Source organism: Mandrillus leucophaeus, unplaced genomic scaffold, assembly GCF_000951045.1.
Source record: "Mandrillus leucophaeus isolate KB7577 unplaced genomic scaffold, Mleu.le_1.0 Scaffold453, whole genome shotgun sequence".
NCBI lineage: Eukaryota > Metazoa > Chordata > Mammalia > Primates > Cercopithecidae > Mandrillus > Mandrillus leucophaeus.
Window position 1 is genome coordinate 129,050 of NW_012104843.1, and position 16,428 is coordinate 145,477.

At 42.4% G+C, this 16,428-nt stretch overlaps 1 protein-coding gene across 1 annotated transcript in view; it reads right to left on the reverse strand.

Annotated features, from left to right (window-relative positions):
- LAMA1 (laminin, alpha 1) overlaps positions 1-16,428 on the reverse strand; it is a 173,431-nt gene that overhangs the window by 32,533 nt on the left and 124,470 nt on the right. Inside the window, 10 exon segments of the mRNA XM_011994364.1 lie at positions 1-56; positions 952-1,095; positions 2,754-2,908; positions 3,223-3,405; positions 5,223-5,339; positions 7,243-7,336; positions 7,845-7,980; positions 10,258-10,421; positions 10,548-10,664; positions 11,142-11,352. Coding sequence (XP_011849754.1) covers positions 1-56; positions 952-1,095; positions 2,754-2,908; positions 3,223-3,405; positions 5,223-5,339; positions 7,243-7,336; positions 7,845-7,980; positions 10,258-10,421; positions 10,548-10,664; positions 11,142-11,352 — 1,377 coding nt within the window.

Sequence of the window (16,428 nt, forward strand, 5' to 3'; positions counted from 1 at the left end):
AGGTCCCACAGGAAGGCCACTTTCCCTCGCCGCATCTCCACTGCAAGGAAATCAGACTGGGGGGCGGGGCATGAACGGGGATCAGTTTACACACTGTTTGCCAACCACCACCACACTTTACAGAGTCAATTCTTATGGTGTTTTCTCTATTCTTAAAAATAAATAAAAAACAAAACCCCCAAATCTATTTTCTTTTGTTTGAAATGGTCCCCTCCCTGGAGCTGGGGCATGACTCTCAGCCCCGGGGACATTAGCGCCTCCCTGCGTGCCTGGCCTGGTCCTCCTCAATACCTCCCATAGAGTCCCCGGGAAAATTCGCTGCGGGTCACAGGCAGTCCACCGGGAGCACCAGGGAAGGCACTGAGCTTGCTTGTCTGCCCAGTGTCCGAGGTAAGAAATGGATGTGAAACATGCAGTAAGACAGGAGCCATGAGGTCCCACCCCTGTCACAGGCTTGCCTGTGCTTTGCATCTTATCTCCTGAAGACATTTCAGACACTCTGTGTGCTTGTTAACATTTTCTGCCCTACACACCCAAGGCTTCTGACCTGTTCTCGCTGGCACAGCCAATGTATCAAAGACCTTCCACAGGCACTTGCCATCTGGGGACCACTGGAATTCTTGGCAAGAAAAACCTGACAGAAGCTTGACAATTCTGATAGTCACTCCAGGGGTCACTGGGGGAATCACAAAAACGTTCCATCCCCAGGGCTTGCAGTTAAGATGCCGTCCTTCAGAAATGTCACTTCTCTTCTCACAGGCTTTCAATTTGGTCGTTTGCTCATTTTTAATCTAATGCTACCATTTTAACAAAGGTTAGTCCCTATGGGAGATTTAGAGACTTCGCTAAGGCCCATTTTTTTTTTTTTTTTTCACCAAATAAGTGAAAATTCAGAAAAATCTAGAAGTGCACAAAAAATTCAGTGCTGCTTTCCAAATGTCCATAACTTACAGAGGTGCTGCTACCGAGGTAGAAGAGAAGATTGTCGGGTTCCTGTGTCTTAACATTTAGTGTTAAGGTGTTGTAGTTAGTAGAGGAAATCTGAGGCTGGTAGGCCCGGATGCAATCTCTGTCTGCAGACACGGCGACTTTAATCTGTAGAAGGAAAATGAAAGTGTCCTCATCATTTGGCGACGCACACCGGCAGCTCACCAGCAGCTCAACAACGCTATTCTGAAATGAATTTTCACTGAGGCAGGTTTCCTCTCTTGATAATACACAATGGTTCATGTTTCATGAAGTGACATATCAGATGGTAATAAAAATGATTTCATTTGGTAAAGTGTTTAAATATGAGAAAACCAGTGTTAGTTTTTAATAAGTTATTTTATATAGGTCTCGCTCACATAAGATTTAATTCCTTAAAGACAAGGATTTTATCACCCTGGAATCTTTCTGCCTGACACAAAGAGGATATTTGATAATCATCTGGTGAATAAATGGAGAGGTAATATATTTATTCACTCAGCAGGTATTTATAGAGCAATTATTGTACTTACTACATATTTCTTTGATTAGTAATTCTTCGCATATGTATCTTACATTAGTCTTAAAGAGTCTAAGTTTGGTATTAACCATAGCATCAAGAAGCATTCCTTGGGCTTACATTTATTTATTTATTTATTTATTTATTTATTTATTTATTTAGGGTCTTGCTCTGTTGCCCAGGCTGAAGTGCAATGGCGTGATCATAGCTCACTGCAGCCTTGAACTCCTAGGCTCGAGCAATCCTCCTGCCTCAGCCTCCTGAGTAGCTGGGACTACAGGTTCACACCACCGAGCCCGGCTATTATGATTTTTTTTTTAGTAGAGACAGGATCTCATTATGTTTCCTAGGGTCATCTCAAACTCCTGGCCTCAAGCAATCCTCTCACTTCGACCTCCCAAATTGTGGGAGTTATGGATGTGAGCTACCATGCCCAGCCTATATTTATTTAGCAACTGTAACTGAAACAGATGCAAGCCAGAGCTCATGGAAACCAACATTCCTTTTTCAATAGCAAGGACACTTGAGAGGAAAAGACAGAGCGTGTGCTCCTTTCTCTTCCCTAGAAAGCCTGAGGTGGCCAAATGCAAGCCCAGAGGCTGCATTCATCCTCTGGAAGTCCCCAGTCACATGATGATTGCACATTCTCTCAAAAGGAAACTTTTTCCCTTAGGGCACAGCCAGTGCCATGTGCCACGGGTAAAACATCTTCTCACGTGTGAACTGCTCCAGGTGTCCAGTGCTTCAGGCATTTAGTGACCTGGATTTGTGCAGCCTTTGTCGCATACAAATTGTTTTCCCAGACACCTCAAGGATGAGGCCCATACTACACAAACACTTTAAAGAATATTTGGATTATTAAAACTAAGTTGGTAAAATGAAGAAATAACACCATATGCAACCCATAAACTTAGAGAAATGTTAACATGTAGATTCGACATGTTCTGCACTATCCAGGCTAATAGTTTTAAATTTAGTCTATAATGATAAATCTCCATAAAGACATGGACATCTCTTTGCTAACAACATTTTGAAGCATGTTGAATAAAAGCAGAACTCAAAGAAAATGAAGTTAGTTATTGGCTTTAAATATACCAAGACAGGGCTATGAGGAAGCCCGGATTATTAGGATCTGGGTCTTTGGAAGGCCTAAGGGACACAGTGTGGCTGAGAGCCACGTGTGGCTGAGAGCCACGTCTGCATGAATTCCCTGGGATTCCACACGACTGAGAGCCCAGTGATGAAAGCCACGGGGCCCCAAACTCACAGAAGCTGCTTGTTTCCGGGCCTGGCTGATGAGCAGTTTAATTTCTGATAGGTTTCTGCTCAGATTCTCTTCTAACATCTTCAAAGGCTTCAACCGATCAAACAAAAGGTTGGCTTGAGTTTCCACGTCTTTGACTTTTCTTCCAGCCAACAGAGCTAACAAATACAAGAAGGCAAGGGGTGGCAAGATAGTTGGGGAGAGGGAAAAACAAGATAATTAATTGTCCATTAACAATGCACTGGGTAAAACAACACCCTAATAATCAAATCCATGACATTTTGGTACGAAGATGAAAACTGCACCGGTAGCACGCATAGACTAAGGCCCTTTTCTTTACAAAGGCTAATCCAGACATCGGCATACTGCTACTTTTCAGGAATGTTGTGAACAACGCACCACTGTGTGCTTAGCTAGCTCCATGTCTGCATGACACAGACGGTCATGACTGGAAGGAAGGGCGCTGACATACTGGCCATGGTGGAGTCCTGCAGAAGCTGGTGCGTCTCTTGTAATGTGATGTTGACCCTGGACAGGCTGGCAGATGTGCTCAGCAGCTCCTGGCTCAGCCCTGCCACGTCCCTCAGCGTGCTCACCGCGCTCTGGCTTGCAGACGTGGCCAGCTCTTTGGTTTTGGCTCCTTTGTCTCTTGTATCTAAAATAAATGTATACACAAGCATGCACTTTTGCTGCTTACACACAGAGAAAATAAAACTACAACAAATGTAATTTTGCACAGAAATACATTATTGTCATATTACTGATGCTCAACACAAACTGAGGCTGGCTTGTTTGCTTTTTTTCTTTCGGGCAGGGGTCAATGACCTAAGAGCTTCTTGTTTCTAATGGCAATATTAAAACTGCATATCTTGTGCTCTACTATCCCCTTTTAGGGACAAATGAAATAATTTTTGTTACTACTTCTCTGGAATATGATTTCAGTACACAATGAGATCACAAAAGTGATGACCAATCGCCGTGTGATCTGTGTCTTACATCTTAATCAGCTACATTTCTTTATTTGGGTCCTTTTCCATCACGCCCTTCTCACCTTCATGAAACATGTTCTCCACCTCCTTTCATGTCTGGATACTAAGGATTTGGATCCTAGTTCTGCAGCTGAGGTGGGAATGTCTTAAGTTACAGGAAGAGGTATTTGCCCATAGCATCAATTGGCTGCTAGAAGTAACAGCAGAAGAAAGTCTAAACAGCCACTCCAGGTAAATTAGAATTCAGTTATTCTAGAAAATCTGGGTGAGGATTTTTAAAAGACACTATCATTCATTTTTGAAGCATTTAATCACAAGTGGGGCAAAACATTTACAGCAGAAAAAGCTGGAAAAAGGGTATACAGGTGGCCTTTTTACTTTCCTTGCAACTTTTCTGTAAGCTCAAAATTATTTTCAAATAAAAATGTTATTAAGCATTTAGTCAAAATATACCATGGCATCCTTATAAAAAAAGAAAAGGAAAAAGAAGTCTTCCAGATCAGAAAATGCTTCATTGTTTCAAGGTAAGAAGTAAGCCCAACGCAGCATGCCCAGTTTCCCCAGGTGACTCCATGCTTACACACAGAAGCCCGGCAGACAGGACGCCCAGTTTCCCCAGGTGACTCCATGCTTACACACAGAAGCCCGGCAGACAGGAGGACTTTGGGCTTCTTGTTTTTAAGGGCGTTAAAGCACTTTTAAAGTGCTCCTTTGAGCACTTTATAAGACTTTTTCAAAAGATGTTTATTAAGCAAAAAAGGAGGATGGGCACAGTGGCTCACGCTTGTAATCCAGCATTGTGGGAGACCAAGGCAAGAGGGTCGCTTGAGGCCAAGAATTCAAGGCCAATCTGGGCAACACAGCAAGACCTGGTCTCCATAAAACAATAGAAACTTTAGAAGTAAAAGACAACAAAAGAACAAAAAAGAAGTTTGAGGTGCCGCGCAATTCATTTGTATTAGCCTTTAAAAAATTACCCTATTTAAAATTTTCAAGAATACCACATTTCTAAACCATCAGCATTAAAGTGATCAGTGAGCCTAATGTTTTACTGCCTCACTAAGGAAGACGGCCAAGCAAGCAGTCTTCAGTTTGCCACACTGATAATGAATCTGGCATTTTCCCCTTAGGCAGGTAAAGCACATTCCAGCTTCTTTACTTGCGGACTTCTTTCAATGGTCCTTCTTCCTCTAAGCAATGTGTCAAGCATTTCAAAAGTAAGCAATTCAGATGGTACTATGCAATCTCTGTTTTTAAGATTATAAATTCTAGCAGTTTGATGCAAGTATTGTGATGTTATTTTAAAAAACCAATGGTTTTCATTTCTAAGTCTTACTCCTTTCCAAGTAAAAATTTTGTCAATCTTAGTCTCATTTTTGAGCTAGCGCCTTGACCAGTCTTGAGGCAGGACTTCCTTATGCTCCTGAGTGATGCTTTTACAGTGAGAAGACGTGATTTAAAGAAGAACGTCTTTTCCACTTACCTTCAGGAATTGCTCTGAGTATCAAGACTGATTCATTGGTCTGCCTGGTAATTTCACCAGCATTCTCTTGAAATCTGTTTGTCTTATTTCTCAGTTCACTCAGTTCCAATGCAATAACTATTTAAAGGGAGAAAAATGTTTCCTTTCAGGTTAGCCTACTAAAAGGTTGCCTAGGCAACAGCTTTGTCATTCTTGACCATCTACAGAATTCATAGTTTTCTAAAGAGACTCCCAATATTGACAGTTTTTCCAGCAAGACTGAGCAACATTCATTATAGAAATTAAGAGTGTGGGCCGGACGCGGTGGTTCACACCTGTAATCCCAGCACTTTGGGAGGCTGAGGCGGGTGGATCACGAGGTCAGGAGATTGAGACCAGCCTGGCTAACACGGTGAAACCCTGTCTCTACTAAAAATACACACACACACACACACACACACAAAATTAGCCAGGCCTGGTGGCAGACGCCTGTAGTCCCAGCTACTCAAGAGGCTGAGGCGGGAGAATGGCGTGAACCCGGGAGGTGGAGCTTACAGTGAGCTGAGATAGTGCCACTGCACTCCAGCCTGGGAGAAAGAGCAAGACTCCAGTCTCAAAAAAAAACCAAAAAAACAAAAAAACAAAAAAGAAATTAAGAATGTGTTTCTAGCTTGCTCGATCATTTTCTCTACTTTGCTTGTTGACTTTCTCACTAATATTTCTACTTAAATTTCATGTCCAATTTTACTAGAGCTCAAGGACCAAGAGCTGTGTTTAAGTCACTCAATCTTAATCAGATGCACTAACTTTCTATCCCCATCTGAATCTTGGTCACCTTTCTCCTCTGGGTTGTCAAACCCCTAAGGTGGGCTCCCACCTGGGAGTCTTCCTCATAGTCTCCCACCTGCATCTCTGGCCAATCCTCCATCCCCTTCTATTCCCTTCTGGCCACCCAACTGGAACTCAACTTAACCTCCTTCTCAAGTTTGATCACAGCTTTTACTTTTAAAATTTCTGTTCATAACATACAATCACATTTTGATTTTGAGCACATGGTGAAAACATGAAATTTTAATTGCCAGCAAGCTCCCAATTTCACTACCTATGAAGTACCTCTAGTTGTACAGACTGAAATTATAGCCCATCAACACATTATGCATTTTCGATACTGTGAGATGCCAACATAAATTTTAAATTGTGTCACTCAATGAGAAAAAAAATTTATGCACATATCCAAGCCTTTGGTTCAGACAGTTGTGGAAGGATCCAGTGTCAGACTTGGAAGTAAGTCACCTGTAAAGGGAATGAGCTGTGAGTATGGCCCACTATTTACTCCTCCAGAAATCTTGGTATTTTTGATCGATTAGAACATATTAAGATGGAAAGCATGTTATTTGTTATTAAAAAAGTATGCCTACATAGTTTCTCTTACATAACAGATTCCTGATGCCATTTTGGTTTATGTTTATTGGATGGATTGCTTTTACATATGCCAAGTCATTCTTTCTTGAAACTTTAGGACAAATTAACTGCATAGATATTTTTTGAAAAATGGCTAAATCAATTATGATTTAATGTAATAATTATTAAACGAGAACCTACCATGAGTCTAACATGATATTAGTCCCATGAGAAAGGTAAAACAAATATCAAGCATAATATATCTCTTCAAGGAAAAATAAAGGAGTGCACACAATCAAAGATAACCCAAGAGACACTAGGAAGAACAGTGAAGGCTCCAAGCTAAGGCGATGAGTGGAGGATTAAGGACAGGTTAAAGATAGAGATGACTGCACAATAAAGGAACAGATATCACTAGAATAAAAATGCCAAATTATGTGAAGTTTATGTGATAGGAAGTTTATACGATAGGAAAGTTTATATGATAGGAAAGTTTATATGATAGGAAATCGGAATATAAATAGGACATAGAAATGCTAAGTTTCAAGTTGCTGCATGCAAAGAGAACGTTCTTAGAGGTTGCTCAGCGAGATGCTCATGCTCACTCTGCCTGTCTACACCGTCCCAGCCACACGCTGACCTGGAAGCTTCCTGCTGAGGTTGTCGCCTTCATTTAGAAATCTGGAGCTGCGCTGCACGGCCGCTTTCCCATTAGAAACAAGGGATTCTGAGAGCTGGAAAACAGAACCGCTTAAGCATGGTGAGAGCAGGGCAGATGGAGTCCTGCTGGGGATGGAGGAAGTGACTCCATCAGAGTAGCCCCCAGCCACATTCCCAGCAAGAAAGTCAGCCAGGTACCAGGTAGGGACAATTTCAAATGGCTGAGGCAAGAGAACACAAAGACATTTTTAAGTAGGTAAGGAAGGAAACTAGCCATTCAATAGAGATTTTCACCGTGGTTAAAGAAAACTGTCTCCAGTAGGTATCAAGTAGCATTATCATTTTTAGCTCAAGGAAATGTGAGATTGTTCTCATCTCTACGCTGGTTTCTAGTCTGTATAAAGAAGTAGTTACGATCTTAAAAAATTAAAGCACAGATCACATGATGACAGAAGCCAGAAACAGATTCCACCAGAAAAGAATGTTAATAGGCAGAAATGGGGGCCACTGAATCTCTGTTCAAACCGGGTACAGAACAATCTCCCACAGAGCCCAGAAAAAGAAGCCCACGGCATTTCCTACCAGGCTCATCTCAGTCACAGTCCTGTGAGCATCTTTGGCCAGTTCCTCCGATTCTTCGATCAGGTTCTGGATGTTGTAATGGACATAGGCTGCACTGGTGGCATTCAGGGACACATTTCTGACATTTTCAAGGCCACTATCAAAGCAGCATATTTAGATACGTTACGATAAGCTAAATCAAACTTGCCGATTCACTCACAAAAATCATAAATGCCTACTAGTCTTGAAAACCTCCTATCTTCTTTCCCCTTAGAAGAGTATCATCCATAAAAAATAACAACCTGTGGGTTCCCATGTACCTTCAAAAGCAATCTTTGAGAAGCCATAGCCACTTTGTCATAATAACACTCAGAACTGCTATTTAATCAATACCCAAGAAGAGACTATTGCTGTTTCCCTTAGACAACCATTCATCACTTTCCACAAGCTGCCCTCAGCATTCCTCAATCTCTGTTCCAACCCCCTGTGCATGTCTGGGGTGCCGTTGCATGTTTGCATTGGTTATAAACTCCCTGCAACACACTTGTTAACCTCCAAGAAGTGTTCCTAAGCATACCTGAGGTCGCTGAATCTTATCCCTCAAATGGCATGACAATTTTACAAAATTCACTAGAAATTCTGGAGGAAGATCAGCTAATATTTCAATCAGCTCAACGTCATTCTAACAAGTGGGCACGTCACTTAGGAACTTGGTAACCGGTCATGGCACAAGGTCATCCAGTGTTCTCGATCTTGAAAATAAACTCTGGCAATGGGCACATCTTTGCCTGCTGAGTAACTCACTTCATTTTCTTTCCAAGGTTATTGAGTCGGGTAATTCCCAGACCAAATATTAGCAGTTATTGCTTGTTACTATTGGACTGGCAAAATTCTATGATTTATAAATAAAATATACTAATTTAACTTTGTGTTATCACAACAAATTGCTTCTACTAGTCATACAAAGTAATAGGGATTTTGTTTTAGCTAGGTATGGAGTCAGAACATGTTTTTCACTGTGGGGGAAATGATGAAAACTGATGAGAAGAGAGAAGCTAGTATCTCATGCCATTTTCCACTACTGATCCCCAAGACATATTAGGAAGCAGTACTCAATTTAGCACATAATTCATGCAATATTCTATCATATCATTTTTAATTGCTTTTGTTGTGTGAACTAATCTTTTATGTCAGCATTTTTCAAATAAGGAGATATGCATCTTTCCCTTTCCACAGAACATGCACACACAAGAACATACATCTTCCCTGTGTGGTCAGCCTTGTCACCCATAATGCATAGCAAATTTTAAAGAAAAAAATTTACCAATTAACTCACAGTATTGTGTAAATCACTGGTAACACCTAAAACTTCAGGTCCCACATTTGCTGCACATTAGAATCACCTTAGGGTTTAAAAAAAAAAATCACAAAACCCAGGCTACATCCCAGTCCCATTAAGTCACAACCTTTGTGGGGAAGGCAGCTAAGGAACAAACGCATTGGTGTCTTAAGAAGCTCCCCAGAAGATTCCAGTGTGCAGACAAGTTTGAAACGGCTGGCTAAAATTGTGCTTCTCATTTAAAGGCATTTTTAGCAAGTTGAGTACACATTTTTCAAATATCCAAAAAATATAAGCTAAAGTAATGGTATTACAATGGCAGACTTTCAGGCAGTAGAAAATAATTGGAGGTGGTATCTCTCAGGGATTGGAAAAGGGACTCCCAACACTTCTGTAGGAGAGAGTGGACAGCCACATCCTCCACCCAAATAATACACTCCAAAAAGGCCGGATCTGTAAAGAAATTAATAACCTCATTCTGTCCCACCTGCAACCTAACAAAGCTCTGAGCACTCAGTAGGTGCTTAATAAAGACCTGATGGCTTGAAACTGTAGCATACTATTTTTTTTTTTTTTTGAGACGGAGTCTCGCTCTATCGCCCAGGCTGGAGTGCAGTGGCACGATCTCGGCTCACTGCAAGCTCCGCCTCCCGGGTTCACGCCATTCTCCTGCTTCAGCCTCCAGAGTAGCTGGGACTACAGGCGCCCACCACCATGCCCGGCTAATTTTTTGTATTTTTAGTAGAGACGGGGTTTCACTGTGTTAGCCAGGATGGTCTCGATCTCCTGACCTCATGATCTGCCCGCCTCGGCCTCCCAAAGTGCTGGGATTACAGGCGTGAGCCACTGTGCCCGGCTGCATACTATGTGTTTTAAGTCTTGTCCCATTATTTGCATTTTTCCATCAGATATGTAGGCCAATGGTAAACTATGTTAAAAGACATGAAGGAATCTAACTTGCCAGGTAAATAAAAGAGGAGTGCTCATTTTTACACAAAGGAAGAGTGACCCATCACTGTGAAAAAAAAGTCCATCTTTGTTTTCTCTAATCAATAGATTGCAAACTCTTGAATTCCCACAAAGGCGTGTTCCTACCTGTCCAGAACATCTGCCAGTCTCTGGAACTCAGCGGCATGGTCCTCAGCGCTGTAGACCAGGTCGAGTGCGTTCCTTTGGGACATGTGCATGACCAGGTCATCTACGTGGTGCCTGATTTTGGCAGACCATAAAAGTAGCGTATCCTGGTGATGCTCTAAGTGCTACATGGAGAAATTAATATTGTAAATATATGCACATCTATTTAATAACAGATATATGTGCATATAGACAAGATGTGTGAAGATTCTTTAAAAACTGTACTGTGGCCGTGCTGAGTGGTAACTCACCTCTAGAGCATCTTGCACAGCATCTGTTTGTGCAGCAGCAGTATCTATCAGTCCTTGTCCTTGGGCGATGAGCTCTGAGGTCAGATTTTGTTCTTCTTGAACATGTAGCTTTTTATCCTGCAGCAGAAATGGCATTTTAAGGATGTTTCATAAAAGCAACTGTGCTTCTGACCTTTGGCGCCTAATGCTATGTGCAGAAGTTAGTGCACGGGACTCACTTTTATTTTATTTTATCTTTTGAGATGGAGTCTCATTCTGTTGCCAGGCTGGAGTGCGGTGGTACAATCTCGGCTCACTACAACCTCTACCTCCCGAGTTCAAGCGATTCTCCTGCCTCAGCCTCCCGAGTAGCTGGGACCACAGGCGCGCGCAACCACGCCCAGCTAATTTTTGTATTTTTAGTAGAGACGGGGTTTCACCATGTTGGCCAGGATGGTCTCCATCTCTTGACCTCATGATCTGCTTGCCTCGGTCTCCCAAAGTGCTGGGATTACAGGCGTGAGCCACCTGGCCAGACCAGGGCTCACTTTTAATTGCTTACGTTGGAGTATTTTGTTACCCGTTATAATTGAGGAGAGAGAGAGTGAGACTCACACTGAATTCTCTCAGGTTAGCATTGACCATGAACAGCAGGTGGTTGCTTTCCTGGGTCTTTGCCTCGGCTTCCCTCACAAGCACCTCAGCCGCCTTTAGTTCACTGTTGTGCTTTGAAAGGAAGTGGCTTGTTGCTTCTTTCAATACCTCCAATTCTTCCAGCGGCTTTTGGTAATTTTCCTGAATTTGTGACAATAAATCTTCAGCAGCCCTGATAAATATGAATGGTTCACATAGTAAGTAAATGAACAACAAAACTCCTATCTCTGAAATAATAGTGGAAAATTTTTTTACATATTTATGCCTAGTCTCTTTTTGAAATTGTAAGTGATACATCATAACTTCTTAAGAATGGAAACAATTTTTCTAAGACAGCTACTGGTATGGCAGGTTTACATTTTATCCTTAACAAATTGTCTTTTTTTTTTTTAAGTGGTGCATCTCACAGATACATTTATTCATGCCAGGAAGTAAACGGTACTTATACAAGTGCACAGTGACCTTCCGCGTTCCCATATAGTTTGCTGAAATGTACAGGCACAGTGACCTTTCATCTCAGGTGTATTTCAAGTTAAGCTGGTTAGGATGACCATGAGCAGGCACAAGTCTTGAAGCTTTCAAAGCTTTACTTCTTTTTTTTTTTGAGAGAAGTCTTGCTCTTGTCCCCTAGGTTTCAGTGCAAAGGCTTGATCTCAACTCACTGCAACCTCTGTCTCCCAGGCTCAAACGATTCTCCTGCCTCTGCCCCCCAAGTAGCTGGGATTAAGGTGCCTGCCATCACACCCAGCTAATTTTTGTATTGTTTAGTAGACACAGGGTTTGGGTTTCACCATGTTGGCCAGGTTGGTCTCAAACTCCTGACCTCAGGTGATCCGCCCGCCTTGGCCTCCCGAAGTGCTGGGATTACAGGCGTGAGTCACTGTGCCCGGCCCAAAGCTTTACTTCTTTTATCAGCTCTGATGATTTTATAAATGATGAAGGTCATTAAACCCCTCCTCCCCAAATTTCCTGGTAAACTGGGGTCCAGTGGGCTTTGTGAGAATCTGAACACTTAAACTTTCTAATACATTTTAGTAATGGAATTAAAAACGATCATCTCCATGAATCTGGATTCAGGAAATTGGGACAACATTCTGTGTTGATGGGAACTGCCATCTTTCATTATATATAATACAGCAAGAAATTGAAAGAAGGCTATTCAGTGAATTTACCAATTTATATATATGGTAAAAGGATTTTCTGCAGCTAGTTAAGAAGCAGATTTCATAAAAGCTTTCAAATTCAAAGTGACAAAAAGATATGATTTGTACCATGGATAAACGCAGGCTTTAGAATATCAAACGATTTTTTTTCCTATGCCTTTATAAATATGCCATCAAACTGCTTATTTAAATCAATTTTGAATTTATAGCTGCATAGAATAATAAAATTTCATGCTACAAATCCTTGCAGTGGTGGGGAATATTCTATGAACTCTTCATTTCAATTTGTCAGGAGAACTTTGAAAAATTCTATGGAAAATGCCTTGTAAAACGCCCTCAGCTTTCACAGGTGTCAGGTTACTGGGTTAAGACACGATCAAAAACATTTGTCAAGGATATAAATTTGAACTCTGACATTATTAGAATAGCGTCAGGACTTACAATTTTTAATGATAATAAAGACTTTGCATTATGAGCAGGCAACAAGAACTAAAACATATACATACGAAAACACGAATAAACCCAATATATTTCTAATGTCTGATCATGAATCTGTTATTACTTTTATTAAATAAGATAGCTCTCTAAGAAAATTTAAAATAAATTAGCCAGGTGTGGTGGCGCATGCCTGTAGTCCCAGCTACTCAGGAGGCTGAGGTAGGAAAATCGCTTCAGCCTGGGAGGTGGAGGCTGCAGTGAGCTGAGATCGTGCCACTGCACTCCAGCCTGGGTGACTGAGTGAGACCCTGTCTCAAAAAGAAAACAAATAAAGTTCAAAATAGAAACCAAATTTTCATCTATAAGGTAACTCTACTATCTAAACTACAATCACGTGAATGACATACCCCTCAATAATTTGAACAAGATTAAGCAACAAAACAAATCCACTCAGCACTTCATTAGCTTCTTCTAGCAAAATTAGCAGAGGAAACTGGTGTTTCCCAAACTATGTTCCTCTACAACACCAGTGTCCCAAGAACTGCCAGGCAGATTCCTTGAACAAATATTCCAGGGTGAAAGAAGCGTAGCTGGATCCTCCACGGGGCTGCTGATGGGCGTACTAAAAGCTTTGAGTGTACTAAAAGCTTTGAGAAGACCTGCAGTACAGAACTTGTCTCTCCTTAGCAGACACTATGTCATGGCATGTGCTTCTTTAATGAAGTATCTTTGGTCGGTCACAGTGGCTCACGCCGGTAATCCCAGCACTTTGGGAGGCCGAGGTGGGCAGATCACCCGAGGACAGGAGTCCAAGACCAGCCTGGTCAACATGGTGAAACCCTGTCTCTACAAAAATACAAAATTACAAAAATTAGCTGGGCATGATGGTGGGCGCCTGTAATCCCAGCTGCTCAGGAGGCTGAGGAGGGAGAATCGCTTGAACCCGGGAGGCAGAAGTTGCAGTGAGCTGAGATCACGCCACTATACCCCAGCTTGGGAGACTACAAAAATAAATAAATAAATAAAAATATTTTAATAGGTCTGAGATACCAGCATGGAAATCATCTGAAAAACAGCTACAAACGATAATCCAAAGTGTGCAGTGAAGAGTCAATGTGGCAGGCTGGAGCCCGCTCTCCTTTGAAAGGCCTGCTGGTGAGGTGGACTGTGTTCCCACAGATCCCTAACTGCTAAGAGTAGCTCACAACCTGGGCTGTTTGTGCAAGCAACGTGGTTTATGCTGAACATCTGCTTTCCTTCTGGGAGTCGAGTTTTGCTACGTGCTAGGCAGAGGGTGCCTACCAGTACAGCTCCAACAAAATCCCCGGATACAGAATCTCTGACAGGCTTCCCTGGGCAGAAACATCACACACATGGTGCTGCATTTTTCTTGCTGGGGGAGGAGTGCTCTCCGGGATCCCACATGGGGAGAGGACTTCATGGATTCCTCCAGACTCTGCTGTGTCCTTTTGTCCCATCTGGCTGGACCTCCTTAATAAATCTTAGCCGTAAGTACAGTTATATGCTGGATCCTGGGGGTCCTGGTGAAACTCTGAATGTGGTGGTAGTCCTGGAGACCCCCAACCCACCATGAAAACCAGTCCGTCTGTGTGCTCAACTTCTCATCTATGTGATCGCCATGCTTCAGCATGAACCACCAATTTTCTAAGAATTATCATTAAAAAGCAGATAATTCCTAAAATCATCCATGTAATTTGAAATGGCATATATATAGGGATTATCTATGGAAAATTGGAAAGTGGAGGCCAGAGTATACATTTTAAACTCTTGACTTTTAAAATAAAAGGTCTCTTTAGTAATATTTTTACTTACAAATTAGAGATCAGCAATCTTATTACTAACTTTATTCCAAGTGAAACCATAACAGCAGTGACAGAGAAAGGGGTCGTAGAGGCCGTCACCAGTAGGGGAGGGTCAGGAGGCACTGAGGGGAACAGGTGGAGGTGGGGGCTGGCCCTGCCTCTCCTCCTCCTTTCAGGCTCTTCAACCAGGTCTTCCCAGGAACCACTCATCCTAGAGGCAGCGCCCTAGGGCTGGGCTCTGCTCCCTAACCTTCCTCAGCCACCCACACATCTGAGTTGCTGGGGAGTTTGTTCAGGATGGAGAGTCCCAGGCCCACCTTGCAGATCCTAGGAAAGTTAATATTTGTTCAAGGAATCTGCCTAGGACTTCATGGGACACTAGTGTTGTAGAGGAACATAGCTTGAGAAACACCAGTTTCCTCTGTCAATTTTGCTAGAAGAAGCTAATGAAGAGTGCTGGGGTTTTTTTTTGTTTTGTTTTGTTTTTGGGGCTTAATCTTGTTCAAGTCATTGAGGACTATATCATTTCATGTGATTGTGGTTTAGATAGTAACACCATCCTATAGATGAAAATTTGACCTCTGTTTTAAACTTTCTTACTGTATTTAAAGTGCATATTCAGAAAATAAACTTTCCCCAAATGGACCAGGAGTTCCTAGTGGGCAAAAGGCTCTATTGTTCCCCTGTATGTCCCCAACTCCTGGCACAATGCCAGGGTTCAGGTCACTTTGCTGAACGAATGAATGAATGAATGAATGCACTGATCTCAGACGGGTAACAGCGGGAAGGGACAGCCTCACAAAATGATTCTCTAGGATCTGCAGGGTAGGCCTGGGAATCTCCATCCTTCACATGCTCCCCACCAACTCAGATGTGTCGGGGGCTGAGGAAGGTTAGGGAGCAGAGTCCAACTCAGGGGCGTCACCTCCAGGGTGGGCAGGTCCTGGGAAGACCTGGTTGGAGATGCCCAAGAGGAACACAGCTGAAGCCTCAGTGTGCAGTCGGGGCTGCAGGACTAATGTTCAGCTTGGCTTCTGTGACCACTGCCCATTGCCTCTCAGATTCGATGCAAACTTCAGCTGAGCTTCTTTGGCTCCAGTGTTCCCTCGCTCAATGGCTCTTCACCTATGCTAGACTGAGATCTCGTTTCCCTGCCTCTGAAAGGCCCTCGATGTCTCTAACTATCCAAATTCCACCCGCCCATCTTTTATGGACTGGGTCTCAAATGGTACTTCCTTTTGTTCTGGGTGGGAAAATAATAGGGTTTAGACTCAAACAGATTCAGGTTTGCGGTCAGGTTTCATATTGTCCTGGAGGCTTAAGTAACATAGGGCAAGTTACTTATATTCTCTGGGCCTCAGGTTCCTCAACTGGATTCTCCCCTACCTGGAAAGAGTGAGATGATCACAGAGCACAATGTGAGAAGAGAAGCTGGCACTCTCCTGGCACAGAGGAGGGGCTCCACAGACAGCTGCTCACGCCCGTCTCCTGGCACCACACCCTCCTCTCATTTCCCCCCAAGGCCTTTAGATCCTAGTTCTCTCAGAGCCCTTTCAAGGCCCTATTATTCTAGTAATTAGATTACTAGTCCTCTCTCCAAACTCCATCCAACTGTAAACACCTCCTTTTGTTTTTCACCTAAAAAATCAACAACGTCAAAAATTATGTTCTACGATGAAAAAAGCCACATACCCAAGTGTGTTGCTGGTGGCAATGCACATTGTTTTTAAAAAATATTTTAAAAAATTATTTGGAAGTGCATGTTAGGAATCCTCAAAATGCAAATTCTTTGACTAAATAATTCTACTTCTTTTTTTTTTTTTT